Consider the following 18,429-nt stretch of genomic DNA (forward strand, 5'->3'; position numbering starts at 1 on the left):
AAGTGAAGAAGGAACCCAAAGGAGGGTCTCCAGGGCGGCTCCAAGATGGACAAGAGGCAAAGGCCCATCCATTCTGAGGGCAGCAGTCTGGTGGGAGGACAGATCCAGGAGTCAGGCGGATCCACACACTGGGCGGCCTGGGTGGTCCTCCCCTTCCCTGACCAGCACTGTGGTACGTGCCGGGAGCGCCCCACCTTGGTGCCCCAGCCCAGATAGCAGATCAGCCTGAGATGACCAGGGCTGGGCGGGAGTGCATTCTGGCCACAGGGCCACCACCACCTACAGGACACCTTCTAACAGATCTGTCAGACACATTTTCTGATTACTTAAAGGTATGTTGGGCTCCACTGCTTTCCAATCATTTCTGAACATACAATTGACTAACGGAAGTTACAATTAATTACAGTGGCATATATACAAATAGAGGCCCAGTGGAAATTAAAAGTTTCAACCTCAGAACTTCCGGCCTCTTCGTGGTCATTAATTTCCATTAAGGAGTCAAACTGAACACTCTACACAGACATGAATACTGAAAAAATGTCATGGTCCAGACTAGTTTCATCAGAGAGAAAGAGAGGAGAGGGGAAAGGGGAGAGGAAAAGAGGGAAGGGGAGGAAAGGAGACAGAGGCACAGAGAGAGAACATACTGTGGATCAAACCAGGACTTGCAGTTAAAAAGTTTTACCCTTAGAAACGTGGGAATTATGCTCTGAGGGCTTCATGACTAAGTATTTCTCGTCCTTTAATAAACGAGTATCATAGATTTTAGCAAGAAAGAGGTTGTTTAAAAAAAAGCAGAAAATCTAGAATTAAAGAGTAGGGTTCACATCTGTTACTGGGAAGAGAACAAAACACCTGCAACCATGTGGCAGTAGCTTTCCCAGTGGAGTGTTTCGGCTCCAGGCTTGGTCCCACTTCTCTGGGAGGAAAGCTCCTGAAGAATAGCCCGATTTCTCTGGGTTTTCACTGACCTTAGATTTGGGAGATCTTAACGATACATCTCGGAGAAGGCAATGGCAAGCCACTCCAGTACTCTTGCCTAGAAAATCCCATGGATGGAGGAGCCTGGTAGGCTGCAGTCCGAGGGGTCGCTAAGGGTCGGACACGACTGAGCGACTTCACTTTCACACATTGGAGAAGGAAATGGCAACCCACTCCAGTATTCTTGCCTAGAGAATCCCGTGGACAGAGGAGCCTGGTGGGCTGCTGTTCATGGGGTCGCACAGAGTCAGACATGACTGAAGCGACTTAGCATGCATGCATGCATTGGAGAAGGAAATGGCAACCCACTCCAGTATTCTTGCCTGGAGAATCCCAGGGATGGAGGAGCCTGGTGGGCTGCCGTCTATGGGGTCGCACAGAGTCGGACATGACTGGTGACTTAGCAGCAGCAGCAACGATACATCTGACCATATTTCCTGAACCCCAAACTGGGTCACGTTAGCCAGTATGGGGGTAAATCACCAACTCTTGGGAAGGTGGGGTCCACAGCCAGGCCCCTGACAGCATCATGCCATTTATTGTGTGGTGATCTCTCTGCTTCCAAGAAGTCCTAGGAAAGCTGGACCAGCTCTTCATTTCTCTATGTGGCTGAGGTGGCCCAGCATGGAGGGGGAAGGTCAGATTTTCAGGCTCCCACTTGAAAGGAAGGGGCTCCACTCTGAGGAAGCAGTAAAGGGGAGGGTGAGGCTCCCCCCCCAGCACAGAGTAGGTATGACAGGCCCCCTAAGGAAAGAAAGCAGAAGACAGACAGCTAGGATTTCTCAGGCAGTCCTTTAAAGATGCTAATGGAACACTCTGAGTACCATATATAAAACCTCTCTAATCTACCTGTGGCAGGAGGTCCTTCACTAGTAGAAAAAATAGCCTTTGTCAGGGACCCCTAAATTGGCAAGTAGGACTTCTAGGGGACATCAAAGGTTTCATACAACAGCAAATTGCTGTACCTTTTTAACGAAAAGAAACCTGATTGATTCTAGTTTACTAAGGAAAGTAACTGCTCTTTGTGCCAACAGCGTTAAGACTGGCTTGGGAGTTTCCTTAATTTTGCATTAACCTCTGGAGCCATTTTAAGTAACAATGAACATCAAGTGATTTTTAAAAATGTTGCCAAAGGATATTAGGTCATCTCACAGGTAGTCCTTACAAGAGTGTCTGTGGAGCAGGTTTCCACTTTGCCCCCATTTTACAGACACGCAAACTGAGACTCAAGAGAAATGGGGTAACTTGACTCGATGACGCATAGCCATGAAAATAACAGCCTTCTGCTACAGATTAATAGGTTCTCTGTTGTATCACACAGACATTATTTAATGTGGGATGGGCTGCAGGGAAGGCTTTTTAAATCTGCAGGTCTCCTCAGAGCAGAGCCCTAGGGATAGCAAGCTTGGAGCGGGTAGCTGGCTCACATCCAACTGTGATGATGAACCAATTCTAGAAATCAAACATAAAAGCAAGTATCCTGCTGGGCTTTCAACAGGATCCAGCATCTGGATTTAGTCTGAACTCTGCCCGATCAGCACGGAGCCTATGTTTTTATCCCCCAACCAAAGATAGGTGAAATAGACCATATGATAACAGAACAGGACATCTGAAAGCAGGATTGTCCCAGAAAACCAAACATGCAAGGTTGCCACTGCCTAATGGGGCCTTCGCTCCAGTCGCGCATGAAAAGGAGTCTTCCTCCATGACAATGGTCACCACCACCGTTGCCCCACATCTCCAGCCAGGGATGAGGCCTTGAGGGGAGACCCTACTTCACCCTCCTGTCTCCACTGTGCCTAGAGTACTGCAGGTACTCTATGAAGGGATCCTGTTTAATGAACAGGCTTGAGCACCTCCACCAGCATGTAGCCTATCCTTTTGCCAGGCAGATAGCTCATTCAAGAGCAGAACCCACTCTGTGGCTGAGAAAAGCTTGATATGTGACAAGATCGAACAAAAAGCTCCAGTAAGAATCAAGAGGGGAAAAAAGCAAAGAATCACCTATGGCTGATTCATGTTGATGTTTGACAGAAAACAACAAAATTCTGTAAAGCAATTATCCTTCAATTAAAAAATAAATACATTAAAAAAAAAAAAGACAAAGAATCCCCAGTTCTCAAGAGGCTGCTGACCTCTTTCAGGATTTCTTTAGGGGTCTCCTTAGGATGCTGGTACTATGGTTTCTAGAATAAGGATTTAATTCAAGATGTCAAATAAACTTAGGAAACAATGAAATCTGATCCTAGAAAGTTTATAACACATATTAAACTTCTAATGCTCTGAGAAGTCCTACAGGAAACAACCCTATTTCATTTTATTTCACACGGCATTCCTCAAACATTTGGTCACAGGATCTATTTTCGGCTTAATAACCATGAATATCCTGAGGATCTAGTGTTCTGTGAAACATTTTGAGAAACACCGATCCATGGGACCTCTAAGTACCTAAAGTGTCCTGAGTTCACAATACAATGTTTTAATTCATTTTAGTTTAAAAAATTTTTAACTTCACAACAATATGGAGGATGGAGGAGACAGTATTTTCAAATCAAATGAACACACCAACAAAACCAGGGTGAAACAGGTCAAGTCTCTTACAAGGTGGGGAACCTCCATCTTAGAATGAAAATCCAGCGTTAAGACATGTATCCTCCAAGTCGGGAAGAGAAAGCAGTGTCAGCAAGCATTCTGCTAGCCCTGGGCCCAGGGGACCTCTGACAGGCCAATCTCTCCGGCTACGGCACAGAGGAAGGTCCCAACCACCCCCCTCCTCCCATCTCTATACAGAAAGGTACGTCTCTGAGAAGCAGAGACCCTGGGGGAAGACTCCACTCATAGAAAACAATATAAGATGTTGAATACTGAGCATTATGAACACTCTGAAAAAAAGCACTTAATGGGAACTTAGAGTGTACAAAAAGTTCCAGGAGTAATTCTGGTGATTTTGACTCCACTTCTTTATCTTCACACAAGCTCTGTGGCCAGGAGACACCTTCCAAAAGCCATATATACACACTACTGCTTGAAGGGCCAGGGTCACTCAGGCTCTGTCCCATGCTGAGCAGGCTGGTCAGACGTGAACAAAGCCGCGCTGAAAACCCAACAGGCCCAGGAAGAGCAGCCTTAGTGCTGGCATCACTGCTTTCCAGGGAAAAGGGTGCATGCAAGGAGTACACCAGCCTCTGCACAGAAAACCTCTTCCCAGGGCTCTGACAATTTCCTCCCCTGTTGTCAACACTAGAAAGATCCAGACAGCCATTCTCTCCATGAATGACAGTTCAGAACTTCGGGTATTTTAGAAAGTAAGAATAAAGATCCTTGCAGATGCATAATTCTTGAGGCTGGCATACCATAACCAAAGACTAGACAACAGCTCACAAGTGTAAGTGACAGAGTATGTTTTCCATGCAATACATACCACATGTTCCATTCCCTAATGGGAATATCTATAGCAAGAAAAAACATCACATAAGTAGCCCTATAATATTGCCTGTACTTGGACAGAATTAGTCCTACATGAATATTTAAAGATACAATGGAATCACAGCACTTAAACATTAGTCCAACAAGTATCAAAGACGTGCTCCTTCAGAGAAATAGCCTAAATTTAAATTCTAAATGACCTCCAACACTGGAACCTGCTGTTTTCCACACTGTTATACCACTGTTTCTTTACAGGTTTATATCATCACTTACCCTTTACTGGGGCCATTTCATGGACAGAATGTTAGGTTTCAGGTTCAAAATTATACATTCTCTGTACCCTTAACATTCTATGATTCTGCTAAAAAATACAACTAGTGAGCATAACAAAAAAGACTCAGACTCACAAATACAGAGAACTAGTGGTTATCGGTGGGGAGAAGAAAGCAAGTAGGGGCCAGATAGAGGTAGGGGATTTAGAGGTACAAACTACTGGGTATAAAATAAGCTACAAGGACGTTCTGTACAACACGGTGAATATAGCCAGTATTCTATAATAACCATAAATGGAGTATAACCTTCAAAAATCATGAATCATTATATTGTACACCTGTTATATAATACTGTACAGCAACTAAACTTCAATTAAAAAAAACAATCTTATTGGTTAAACAAATAAAAAACAGTTCTCTGATTCTGTCCTCTTTTTGACAGATGAGAAACCTGCTATTCTAAGAGTCATCGTGGTGGCCAGTTGGCAGAGACAGGAAGAGAATTACCTCTCTCTTCTCCACATGGGCTCAGCCTGGTTAGTATTTTCCAGTCCTTATCATTAAGTTGTTTAAAATGCAACTAAATATGAGGCTGCTCCCTAATGGGGTCTGCAAATGCCAAAAGATGTAGATGAACGAAAGAGCATGTGAATTTAGGCATCTTCTGACATCAAAACTACAGTGAAACTGAAGCTGCTTTCCCATTGAGAACAGACACACGACAGTCTCAGGAGGGCTTACTGGAAGCTTAGCCTTGCAACCAGCAAACTTGCTCACAGACGTGCCTGCTGCCAGCCTGTAAGTATGCACCAAGCTCCACCAATGCCTAAGAGAAGAAAGTGCCCTTCACACGCCAGTACCTGGCACTCATAAAAAGGTACAATTATTTTTTCCTTTTCCAGATAGATGCCTAGGTCAAAGGATTTCACACATGGTCTAAAATGAATGGTATGTGTGAAACACCCAGCCCTCCAGAGAAGCATCTCACCACAGCTCTCCAGCAAGACTGTCTGTCAACTAGACAGACCTGCTCCATTAACTCCACAACCAGACAGCGCCCACTCGGGGTCATGTGACCTTCAGTTAGCAAGGCAGGGAGAGAGTCCAGAGAAATACCACGACTACTGGCTTTAAAAAAAAAAATAGTCAGACCAAGAAAGTCATTATAGAACAAGTCTTGGGAAGCTGGGGGTGCTTAATTTTGGAGAAGTGGGTTCTGAGATTATACCCTGAGGCCCGTTTTGTGAATTCAAGAGCATCTTCAACAAAGTGACAGCAACAAGTTAAATGTAAAAGCAAAGAATACACATCAGGCCACACGTGACCCTGGCTATTTAGAGGAGCAAATCATTCCAAAGCAAGATGGAAATTCTAAAACCCTGAAACCAGACTCTCATAGCCCCTCATTGTCTTCAGTATGTTTCTTTTCTTGCTCTGGTCATACTGAGCTGGTTTACTTTCAGGAAAATTTACTTTCAGGTGACTAGTTTTGTTTTTTTTTTACTGAAGAAGCTATATTCTCAAAAAAAATTTCCCCAAAATGTTTTGAGAAAAAGATGAGTAATGGCCCTAAGATTCTAATATAAAAAAAATAATAAAATGTGTAATCTCAAAAGTAGTTATTATCAAAATTATAGATATATATTTTAAACTTAAGTATTTAAATCTCCCTTAAAATATTTTTATATAATCTTTCAGAATTACACACACACGCACAGACACACAGAGAAAGGTCTGCTATTCAACCAAAAGGAAAACATACACTTGAAACATCAGGCAAAAATTGCTACCACATTTTCTTCTCCTACTCTTTTCAGTGAATTAGAAAGTGGACTCCTTACAACGAAACCAAAATTAAAACCTACTTGAGTCTTTAGAAGCCACAATCACATTCCTCTTCTTAAAGGAAGACAAACTATCCTTCTAAAAGCCAAATATCTAAATTTCTCGAGGCAAGTCTCCACCAGTCTGAGTTCTGGCAGCATGAAAGTGTGTCACCCTACTTAGCTTCTGTTGCAGTCTTTTTACCATCTCAAGGGCTATTAAATGACTGGAAACAGATGTCTGAGTGCCATTAGGGGCCTGCTTCTGCCTGGGAAAGTGGAGAAGCTGAGCATCACAACACTCTCAACATTCCCCTTTCCACAACTACCCATGAGCTGGATGAGTGCACCACAGGAGGCTCCTGTGACTCCTGTACTAGGGCAGAGGGTTAAACAAGGCTCAGTTTTTTATGGCTTTGAATCTCATTTCTCTTTCACACCACTTAAAGAAGAGTATAAGTAGCCTGCTGATAGTACAAAAAAAAAAAAAGGAACTGAGACACAGAACAGAGCCCCTAAACATGGGAGCATCTGGGGGTACAAACCTGTTACAGGAGAAGACCCCAGTGCTCTTCCTACTACTTGAAGAGGAGAGTTTAGGGGCAAGCTTGCGAATTACCTGCTACTCTGGCTCCAGTTCAGACTGCTTCCCATTTTTATTATCTAGCCAAGATAATGATAAGAACGATGATGGTTCTAGACATCCCAGAAACAGAGATTCTGGGCTCAGCTGTGTGACCTTGGGCAGACCACTTAACCTCTCTGGGCTTCCTGCTTACTCATCTGTCCGTGTGTGTACCTAGTTACACCGCACACAGCCCACTGCAGATTTACAAAGCACGTTCACACACTTCAGTATATTAGATTCTTGCATTAACCCCATGCAGTAACAGGGGCTGTTATCTTCATTTTATAAAACTGGAAAGTGAAGCTCAGAGGCTAAGTGACACACTCTAGACGGCAGTCAGAAAGCAAAAGAAGTGGAACTGAGCCCTCGACTTCTGATTCTAATCAAATGCTTTTCTTGCCACATCATGTTGTGTCTTTTTGGTCCCAAGAGAATTAAAATGCCACAACTTGGGGAAAAAAAAAAATTGTCACCATTCACAAATCATGTCACTATTTGGAACCTGACATCATTTATACATTGGGAAAAAGAAGCACATGAGTAAATGCTCCCTCATATAAGAGCTTCTGTTTTCAATTTAATTCTTTTGCTTTTTAAAATTGCTTAGATGCTAAGTGCTAATAAAGATGATTAGTAGTACCAGTGAAAAATCAAACAGATGTTGCTTCTGGTGGAAAGAGTCTAGAAAACATAGTCTACAGTTAAATTAGAAGCACCTAAAAATTGTTACTTTGTTCAAAAAAAAGACATAGAAACCATCGAAGATGGACCATGGCAGTGCTGAACCAGAGGGTCTAGAAAGTCCTCTGGAAGGGTCCTGAACCATGACGTCTGTGTGGCCTAAGGGTCCTTTCCTCCCTGCCCTTCTATCCTCATCCATCCATCCAATAGGGGGATCTGCGTCAAAGGTCAGCAAGAGTGACTGGATACAAAGAGAAATGAAACCTCTGAATGTGTGTGTTGGTTTTACTGGCAGTAAAAGTCCTGAACTGTCAGCAAATTGTGGAAAGGGGCACCTGGCAGCCCTATTTGTTTTGCAGGTACAACTCAGAATGAACTGGTTGGGAGCCAGGTTACTCTGCACCATGTAAATAAAAGCCAGTGTCCCCCACCACCCGCTCTGTTAATACTATGCACTGACCTGCTCTGCCCACTTCCCCTTTCCTCAGTGAGGCTTCAGCCTGGCACCCAGCTCTGAGATGAGGCCTGCTTAGCACCAGTGAAGCTCCCCACGTTCAAACCAACAACATTCTGTGTGGAGATGAGGGAATCAAAGTTAAAATCCAACCCATCAGCATCCATGAGTTCGCTACGGATAATGGACTCCATATCACATTCCAAGCTCCCATTGAACATGTCCAGGTCCAAGTCGCTGGGGAACTTCTCATGGCCCATGACTGGAAGGTTTGCACTGGTTGAGTACAAGGAGGAGCCTGAGAGAGAGTCCGAGAGGGTTTGCATAGACTGGCTGACAGGAGACTGCTGCTGGTGTTTGGCTGACCCAAGGCTGCTGGCATCGCTCAAGCCCATGTTGCTGACGGAATTCGACAAGGCACGGCTGCCACCGAGAGCGCCCTGGGTTTGGTGCTGGTGGTGGAGCAAGTTCTGATTGACCAAACTCCCCTGGTTAGGCTGGGCGGCAAAGGACATCATTGGGTCACTGCGAAGCATCACGTTCCGGCGGGAGTTCTGGGCAGACACAGCGGTGCTGGCCTGAGACATCAAGGGGTCCGACTGGGTCATCATGACATCGCTGTGGCTGAGTGAGTCCGACGTGAGCAGGTCCTGGAGTGTCTGGTTGCCGTAGTGCGACATGGAAGAGAAGGTGGCTGGCTTGTTCTCTTGGATGGTCTGCATGGGAGACTGGCGCAGGGAGTTCAGAGAGGAGGGACCAAATACCGCACTGCTGAAGGAGCTGGTGGGGGAGCCCAGGCCGGAGCCCTTGGTGGTGTACGGGAAGCTGGAGCTGCGCTGCATGAGGCCCCCTGGGGGCGATGGCTGGGATGCAGGGAGCGTGATGTTGTCCAGCAGGTCATCCATGAGGTTGTCAGCCAGCCCGTCGTTCAGATTCATGGTGCCCGCCATGTCAGTCAGCCGGGGCAGCTCCACGGTGCATGGCTTGCTGACGGAGGGCGACAGGCTGGCCGAGCTGCTGTAGAGCATGGGGGACAGCGGTGCGTCATCGTCCTGGACATCGTCCAGCTCCGTGCTCGCCAGGATGGGGGAGAGGCGACCGCTGACTGTGCTGGCGTTGGAATTGGTGCGCGAGCGGAAGTCGGTCCATGCGTCCAGCTCATCGCTGCTGCGGGATGTGGGGCTGCCGGGCCACTTGGAGAGCTGGGATGGACTGTCGTCTGCAGACTCGGGGGCGGTCTGCAGGGCTGCCTTCTTCTTGGCGGCACGGCCGCGGCTCTTGGTGTACTTGTTGCTATTATCCATGGAGACGGCCCGCCGCCGGGGCGCCTTGCCACTCTTCCCGCCATCGGGGTTGATGATCCACCATGAGCTCTTGCCGGTTCCCTCATTCTGGACCCGCATGAACCGGCTGTGCAGTGACAGGTTGTGCCGGATAGAGTTCTGCAGAGAGAGAAGGGACAGTGCAGATGAGCCACAATGGTCCAACGGAGCACCCAGGAAAAACAGTTACTAATCTGATGCAATTTTTAAAGCAGCCTCAATTTCAGAGGCTTTAAAAAAAAGGCATTTGCATGAGTCTCCTTGGCTTGGGATTAAATGACAGTATTGTAGATGGCATTTTCATAGTCAGGGTGTGGGAGATGGTTTCATACTCAGGAGAGGCGGGGGCGTAGGACTTCACTGACACTGTTTTTCTTAAAGCCCCAGGTTTCCTTGTCCTTTCTGTAATTATACTTCCTAATTTACTGAAGTTTGCACTTACACTGTACCACATCATCTCCCCCTGCATTTTGCAACAAACGTCCCTGGCTCTCGAAGGATGATTCATCACCTACAGGGCTACTTTATTCCATTTTGGTCCCTTCCTCCTCTAGTACAGAGGCAGCCTCTACCTTTTCTGAGCCACTTCTATTGAGAACTGGTGTGAATTTTTACCTATCTTTTCTCTGACTCCATCTCCTCCTGCCACAATTTCACACCTGTCTCACAGGCATAAGAAAAAATGGCAGAGTAAGATTTGCTGCGTTGACAGAAGTAAGGCAAGTCTCCCATTCAGAAAAATTCCAGCTAATTTATGCAGACACTCCCTCCTCAAGGCAATGTGATCTGAGCACAGTAACTTCCTTCCAAAGAGCACAGTATGGAAAGGGGAGGTGGGGCAGAGTAACTTTACAGTGAAGCAACGCTGACAGCTCAGCCTGGTGATCAAGGTCAACATCAAAGGGCAAAGTCAAGCTGATAATGTGCACTCAAAACTCGTGATGAAAACGGCACCCTCCCCTGTGGCCTTCCTTCCAAAACCCATCACCTCATTCTAATCATGAGAAAAAGAGCAGACAAGTCCCAAATAAGGAACAGTTAAAAATGCTTGTCCAGTTCTCCTCAAAACTGTCAGACCCACAGGGAGCCTAAGAGAAACATGCTGACTAAACACCATGTGGAATCCTGGATGGGATGCTGGAACAGAAAAAGCAAAGTATAAGGCAAAAACTAAGGAAATCGGAATAAAGCACAGACCTCAGTTAATACTAATAACGTATCAACATTGGTTTATTAGCTGGGACAAGTGTACCAAACTGATATTGGGTATTAATGACAACAGGGGAAACTTGATGTGGACAGCCAACATCAAGAACTTTCTCGGCCAGTCTGGTAACTTCTCTGCAAAGCTAAAACCATTCTATATTAAAAGGTTTATTCTTAAAAAAAGGAAAGATGAGGGCAAAATATCCTCAAAATCCTAACAATTGCTCCCAATCCTCCTCCTGATTTAGGGAAGCCCAGTTAACAGAGATGACCCTGATCCAGCCCCGTCTCTGTCAGCGACCAACCATGAGACCTGAGCAAATCATTCAGTCTATCTCCAGCAACTTCAGTGCTCCATCTTCATTACAGCGAGAGCATCTGAACCATCCCTCTCTGATAGGAATGACATAAGGATGATACATGATAATATACTTCAAAAGCCAGTCACGCTACTAAGTCAGGGTGTTCTTACTGCCATTATAAAACACAGAGTACATGATGGACAGAGCTCATCGCCTGGGGAGGTCTCCCTCTATTCTGTAAAATACCTCGTGTGCTATGAAAGAGAGGAGCTGATGATGGCATCTGCCACATCTGGAACAGCACCTGCAGGTCAGATGAGTTTTTATTTGCAACTTAAAGACAAAAGATATTGCCTGCTACTGTCTATTAAATGCAAACCATCCTAAAAGTTACCGTAGTTAAAAAAAAAACTGGCAATCACCAACTGTATTTATGTAGAAGATACAAATACATGTGTTCTACCAGAATGTTTTTAAAACACAGAAAGTCAGTGGGATTTCACCATACATAAATAACCCAAAATACTCAGAGTGTTTCTGTGTATATGTTCCAATGCACGGAAGTCCGACAGCTCTGGCTGGGCAATGAGCATCACCAACCATGGGTCATAGCTCGGCATCTCTATGACAGGCGTAAAGACACGTTTGAGAGGACATGCTGAGTATATGATGAGCCAAATGGTGCCCAGGAGACTATATATCCAGCTTCCCTTTCACTCATGGTTTTTTAAGGAATAATGGCATCTCTACTCATGGTTTAGAAATTACATTTCTTTAAAAAGTAAAACACTTTCTCCATAAAGATATGAAGCATGCTCTTAAAACTCACTCTACAGGGTTCAAAAAGCAGGCAAGTGCAAGGTGATTCTTTTACTAAGTACACAGGAGACTAGATATATGAACCACAAACTTTTTTTTTTTTTTTCTGTGAGTATTGAGTTTATTTCTACAAATCAGCCCTCACCCTACCCCTCAATCCCTTCTAAGTTTTACAGAACATTTAAGTGCTTCATATTGATCAACCATAAAAAGGCAGGACAGATGGACTTCCAAAGATCCCCTTTTCCTCCCATCTAAGGAAACCCCTTAGGTCCTCTGCCTGCCCATACCCCCGGGACTTTATGCCCTTCCATCCTGACAACTTCATTTCTTTAGAAATATGTCTAGGAGATCTCTCCAGCCCTAATACACAAATCTTCAAATCCTTTTTCAATTTTGCACACTATTAAAAATGTACAGATGAGCCCTAGCTGATTTCATCCATGACCTGACTCACACTAAGGTTATGTCCACTGTTTTGTTGTAGCAGGAGTTTAAGTGCTGTTCCCACAGCTGCAATGGCTGAGGGATGGGGTGCCTAGGGTCTCCCACCAAGGTCCTTTCTCAGAGGTAGGGATGGAACTGGCTCCTGATATTGGCAGATGCCTTCATTGGAAAGGGCTGAGAAGAACCAGGATGGGAACATAGCTCCTGGGGCAGAGGGTGTTGAGGGTGTGAAGAGGCTGGAGTAGGCGGAAGTGACCAACAGGACCACGGTGGCACAGCAGCCTCAAGGCTCTGGGACGGTGGCTGCTCGAATTCCATCTCTGGCGAAGGCTGGCAGCTCCACCATGGCTGCTGTTCACCAGAGGGAGGACATTGCCCGTATCCCTGCGGGGCCTCGTTCCCTTGAGCCAGGAGCTGTCCGGGGCCCCCCACATAGGTCTCTGCACGGCCAGCTTCCAGTTGTGGAGAGGACTGTTGGGAAGCCGTGAGAACTTTGGGGTTGAAGTCTGAGGAGAAATAGTGGAGGCTGAAGCTCGAGGAGAAAGAGTAGCGCAGGTCTCCCGAAGGTTCATCAGCTGCAGTTGGCAAGTTAAGCGAGGCCATATTCATGCTCGGGTTACCAACGTGCCCCCCAAAACCAGCTTGACCAGAAGCATTCTCTGGATTCGAGGAAAATAAACTGGCATCCCTCTGGGCCGCCAGAAGACACTGCTGGCAAGGGCAGCTGGGGGCACAGAGTCCACCCTGACTGTGTCTTGGAACTGGAGCGCCAACTCTCCCATGAATAGGTTCTGGAGCCGGGGGGCGTGTCTTTTCCTTCTTTGTGTTCTTTCGAGGATCTCGAGCTCTTCTGTTCTGAAACCACACCTGGATTCTTGGCTCAGGAATCTTGATCTGCTCGGCCAGAGCCATTCTGACATTAATATCGGGGTAAGCATCACTTTTGAAAGCCTCAAACAGAATCTTGTACTGGTTTTTGTCATACTTGGTTCTCCTGCGCCTCTGGCCTTCTTGAGAATCTGGAGCAGGTCCAGAAAGAGACTCCTCCGAAGACATGATGAATATGGGCCTCCAGACGAGCAAGGAACTTCAGCAAGAACTGCCTCCCTCTCTTCTGGAGTCCTGTAGAGACACTCGAACCACAAACTTAAACTCAAGCTTCTTGTTGAGAAAAAAATATGGAGTTCCTGAAGCCCTGTGGGGGCGATGTGGACACTAATTGAACCACCCCTCCAGTGGCCCTCCAGTGGCCAGCCCCCGCTGCTTGAGATTTTGGAAAGAGTTCATTCATACCAACACCCAGCAACAACAATGACCAGTCATAAATATCCAGTTATCCACCCTTTAAAAAGCATTTGTGGATAATTTTTTAAATGTATTTTTAGTTTCACCAATTCCAAACCAAGATGAAAAGAAAATGTAACCCTTTAGAGACCTCCAAAATGTCCTATATGGATGGTCATCTATTCTACAGTTCTAACCCTAACGATGTATGTGTGTAAGTTTTTAAAATTATAAGCTACCATTGGTTAGAATTTGGAGAGAGAAGTTAAGCTTCTGGAGGGCCTTGTGGTAAAGGGGCTGGAACACCCTCACAGAGGACAGAACTGAGGACTGTCAGACCCGGGCCCTAATTGCCAGGATGAGGAATGGAGCCTGACTGACTACAGAAGTCAGTTCCTGGGCCAGCGCTTTTAGATTCCTTGTCTCTAACCTTCCTAACAAACCACAAAGTCGATGCCCTCTTCATATATATGAAGCATCAGACTGAGAGAGATTAAATAACTTATAGAAGGTCACACAGCTTTAAACTGAAACTTATTTTTCCAACTCCACTCCAACGCTTTCTCTCAACCTTTCCTGTATCTGTCACCAAATTATACAGAAGTCATCATTTAACTTCTCTGAGCTAACATCTAAAGAAAGACATTTAAGAAAGACGAAGGATACAAAGGCATAATCTTATGACTATGCTGCTAAGTCACTTCAGTCGTGTCCGACTCTGTGCGACCCCATAGACGGCAGCCCACCAGGCTCCCCCGTCCCTGGGACTCTCCAGGCAAGAACACTGGAGTGGGTTGCCATTTCCTTCTCCAATGTGTGAAAGTGAAGTCGCTCAGTCACGTCTGACTCTTCGCGACCCCATGGACTGCAGCCTACCAGGCTCCTCCATCCATGGGATTTTCTAGGCAAGAGTACTGGAGTGGCTTGCCATTGACTATAATTTTGTGAAATAGTTAAGAGTAATAATTTAGTAGGTCTTTCCTAAAAATGTTTTTAAAACAAAGTCTTTACAAAGAGTAATCCTATAACCTACATTTGCATTTTTTTTTTTTTACTAAGTTGGCCATCATAGCATTCATCCTAAAGAGAGGGCAGTGGTTACCATACAAACCCATATAAGCTACACTTAGATTCTGAACCAAAACCCAATTTATTAAATGGGTGATCAGCTTCAGTATCAAATCTTAGTTCAACTCTTGCTTTAGAAGTTACTAATGACAGAATACATTCCCTAAGGCACATCACCTACGCGACACTCAGGATTTTCCAGTTTCATTACTAAGACAATGCAAACAAAAACTATGTCACAATCATCCTCATGGTCCCTAGCCTTCCATTTATAAAATCCATAATCTGAAGCGGTGGGGGGACACTGACAAAGACCCATCAGTATGATTCCCTCTGTCCATTTCTAGCTCAAATGCCCCTCACCTTAACAAGGTCAGATATCAGAAATGTAGTCTGCTTTTTTGCCTCACAGGTCATGATTCTAATCACCAGGTTCTCTACGTTTTGGTGAAACAGGAAAAAGTAAACATAAATGCCAGAAAACGTATCAGAATTACAGTGTTTCCCCAACACCTTCCCTGATAATGGAAGTTAATGGTGATATGATCTCTGTAAGAGTTCAAACTGCCCCTCCCTCACCTCAAACCCAGGAATGAAGAAGTGGAGTTTATAAAAAGAAACAAGTCAATTATAAAATCCTTTTATAATGTGTAGTTTAAGTTCTCTAAAGACCTCTTCAGTTGGGGGCTCTAAATTAAATTTCCAATGTATTTTGTGCATTTTAAACTATAAAACTGCTGTTAAAAATATTCTGTGCTTTTCCACTAATTCATCTATCATACCAGATAGTCTAAATTTGTAAGATACAACATTAGTTTGAGGGTTGAGAGCTGACAGAGAAGGAGGAACAGTCTGATAGGACTAGAGAGATTTTTCTAGTCACATCTAAATAAACATTTTGGAAAACACTGTGAGGTCCTTAAGACTAAGGTGATAAGGTAAATATTACCAACCAGGACTCCCGCTGCTAGATCTCAGGCCATTCTGTCATCATATTTGTTTACTAGAGGAGCAAATACATTACTATAACCCCAACCCAAAATCATGTGAATAGTTCTGGTTATTTAAATCCACTACTAAAAATTTTTTCTTCCCTGGTGACTCAGACAGTAAAGAATCCGCCTGCAATACAGGAGACCCAAGTTCAATGGGGAAGCCCCCTGGAGAAGGTAATGGCAGCCCACTCCAGTATTCTTGCCTGGAGAATTCCATGGACAGAGGAGCCTGACAGGCTACAGTCTATGGAGTCACAGAGAGTTGGACACAACTGAGTGACTAACACATAACACAACTAAGAAATTCAGAGATTGATGAATTACAGCAAACTAAACATTTCTAGGAAGAAACTTTTGTCAGGAACAAAAATGCCAGCGTTTCCCCACCTACCCCCCAACCAGAGCCCAAAGATGTATAAAACCCTGAAAGCAACTGCAGCACAAGTTGTCTGAAGGCAGAGCAGAGATTAAGAATACCCTTTGATTCACTTTTTATGTCAATCTTCTCTTTTACAAAACGACTTATACTAAAGCAAGGCCTACTCTGGGGCAGAAAAAAATAGGTGTAGGTAATTAGTAGCAGATCTGGCACACCTGTCCTTGGCGACTGCAGCTGCCATTGGTGGCCTAATCCTTCAAGGAGGGATGCGCAGGTATGTGAAGGAGGAAGGTGTGCTAACATTTCACAGTCACACGCACTCTCATTTCACACTCATGCTGACTGGCCATGTGGTCCAGAGCCTAAGGTTCCCTTGGCTTGGCCCTCCTTGAAGAAATCAGCATAAAGATGACTATCCTCATCCGAATTTGGTCATTGTTGTTCTTGCTATAATGAAGACAGTGTTCTAATGCAAGACACGTTTATCCCTAATGCTAAAGTGCATGGCCACTACATTTGTGCCAACTGGCTGTGAAGATAGATGGACCCCAAACAGATTAGATTAGATCAGGTGTCACAGAGACGCTGCCTAAAACAAGTAAGTATTCCACGAATATTTACAAAGTGGGTAATTCACACATGCAATTTTTTAAGGTGGCCAACGGAGGGAGGTAGGCTTCGATGTCAGCCAGGTCGGAGCTAGAATAGTGGCCTAGGTGTGTATCTTGTGACCCTGGACAATTAAGCCAACTTCAGTTGCCCCTTTTATAAAATGAGAATAAAACAACCCTCTCTAACTCTAGGATCTTTGGGACGATTAAATGAAAGTATGCATGCAAGTTACTCATCCAGTGCCAAGCACAAAAGCAGCTCTCAGCTATCAAGATTCCACACACGGAAGCAGTGACATCACAAACGTTCACTTACTGTTTTCCGAGCATCACATGCTTTAAACCAGAAGGTGAGAGGGCGGCTCCTTCCAGGAAAAGATTTCAAACTCATAAAAGTATTTCAAAGTGCCGTGTTGCTCAGGAGTAGCTGGTAATTTCCCAACTGTTGCTACCCTGTGTCCGCTCCAACCCCTTCCAAACCATGTTTACCTTGTAAAGACTGTCCACTAACCCAGACACCAGCTGCATGTGCTTCCCCTGGAACACAGAGAGGGTTTTGTCTGGAAGCAACATGTGGTATCAATTTATCTTTCTCAGCAAGGGCAACAAGGAATCCACTGACTTTAAAAATAAAAAGGGAGTTGTGTAATTTAACTCTTAAAGGCCTCTACCTTTCTCACTCTTTTTGGTTATCTCAAAATGAGTTATGGTTGTCAACTCCCAAGCCAGTCCCACTGATGCCCACCAAGCAGACTGCAGGCATGACCTGGTCCTCATATGAGAGATTTCAGTGGGGGTGATCTATAAAGGACTGCTTTTAAATCCAGTGCTCATCTGTGCTGCACACAGGACCAGCATTTCAAGCAGGTCTCCTTGCTTTGACTTGCTGTCACTGACAGTTCAGAATGGGACTGCCAAAGACCTGAATTCTAAAATATGTAACTGCTGAACAGTTGACAGGTCATGTGAAAAACCCAGTGGAGACCCAGGGAGCTGTGTGCCACAGCAGAACAACGCAGAGACAGCTTCGGGAGAGATGCTGCCTTTGACTTTTGATGACAGGCTCTTTCAGAGGCAGGTCTCTGGATGATGCCCTGATTTCTCTTAGGCATCAGTTCTCCACCCTGGCTGCCTCTTCCAATCACCTGCGGAGGCTTTAAGCACTCAGTCGTAGAGACTGGTGTGAGTAAGGCTCAGGGAGGCACAATCTGAAAGCTCCCCAGATTATCAGATCAGAGCTGAAATTCCCTGGAATTTCCCCCTTATGTTTCTAATGGCTGAGACTCTAAGCTAAAGATTCCTAGTCTCCCCAGGTCTGATGACACAGGACAGCAGATGTTCTTTAAGTCCAAGTTTCCACCATTTAGAAGATAAGCATGAGAATCGCTCTCACAGATTAAAGTTGTGTTTAACGCAGAGAGTAAAACGGAGAGTTAGAGCAATCTATCAGATCACTGGAGTCCAGATAGCTTTTTTCCTAAAAAAAAAAAAAAAAAAAAACACCAGGTGGGGGAGGAGTTGAGAGGGGAAGGGTCCTTGACCTTGCACTGCCTTGTAGACAGTCATCCATCCTGCCCTGTGCCACTTCTCCACCCGGCATGGATAAGAATGGACAGAAAAGGGTGCAAGAGGACTTTCCCAAAGGTAGGAACTGATACAGGCCACAGAAGGGATGGGCTGGGACTGTAATTGATCCCTGTAATTCTCAGAACTCTCCCTGAATTAGCAATG

At 45.1% G+C, this 18,429-nt stretch overlaps 2 protein-coding genes across 7 annotated transcripts in view; both read right to left on the reverse strand.

Annotated features, from left to right (window-relative positions):
- FOXO3 (forkhead box O3) overlaps positions 1 to 18,429 on the reverse strand; it is a 123,978-nt gene that overhangs the window by 10,620 nt on the left and 94,929 nt on the right. For 4 of the 6 annotated variants that reach the window (XM_055433354.2, XM_055433353.2, XM_088840648.1 and 1 more), the window contains one exon: positions 8,272 to 9,707. The exons of 1 other annotated variant lie outside the window; for it this stretch is intronic. In XM_055433354.2, coding sequence (XP_055289329.1) covers positions 8,307 to 9,707 — 1,401 coding nt within the window. In that variant the 3' untranslated portion in view covers positions 8,272 to 8,306. Of the gene's footprint in view, positions 1 to 8,271; positions 9,708 to 17,014; positions 18,147 to 18,429 lie in introns of those variants that run through there. One more of the 6 variants, XM_088840649.1, reaches the window with a different exon arrangement.
- Positions 9,756 to 14,445, reverse strand: LOC148776315 (uncharacterized). Its single transcript, XM_088840652.1, has one exon. The coding sequence runs from the start codon at positions 13,415 to 13,417 to the stop codon at positions 12,479 to 12,481; it is 939 nt and encodes a 312-aa protein (XP_088696778.1). The 5' UTR covers positions 13,418 to 14,445; the 3' UTR covers positions 9,756 to 12,478.

The sequence above is a fragment of the Moschus berezovskii genome, chromosome 10 (assembly GCF_049115385.1).
Source record: "Moschus berezovskii isolate FMDL1 chromosome 10, NW_MosBer_1.0, whole genome shotgun sequence".
NCBI classification, from domain to species: Eukaryota; Metazoa; Chordata; class Mammalia; order Artiodactyla; family Moschidae; genus Moschus; species Moschus berezovskii.

Bases quoted from the DNA above. Each gene is read 5' to 3' on its own strand.
- LOC148776315 (XM_088840652.1), bottom strand. From the start codon at position 13,417: ATGTCTTCGGAGGAGTCTCTTTCTGGACCTGCTCCAGATTCTCAAGAA.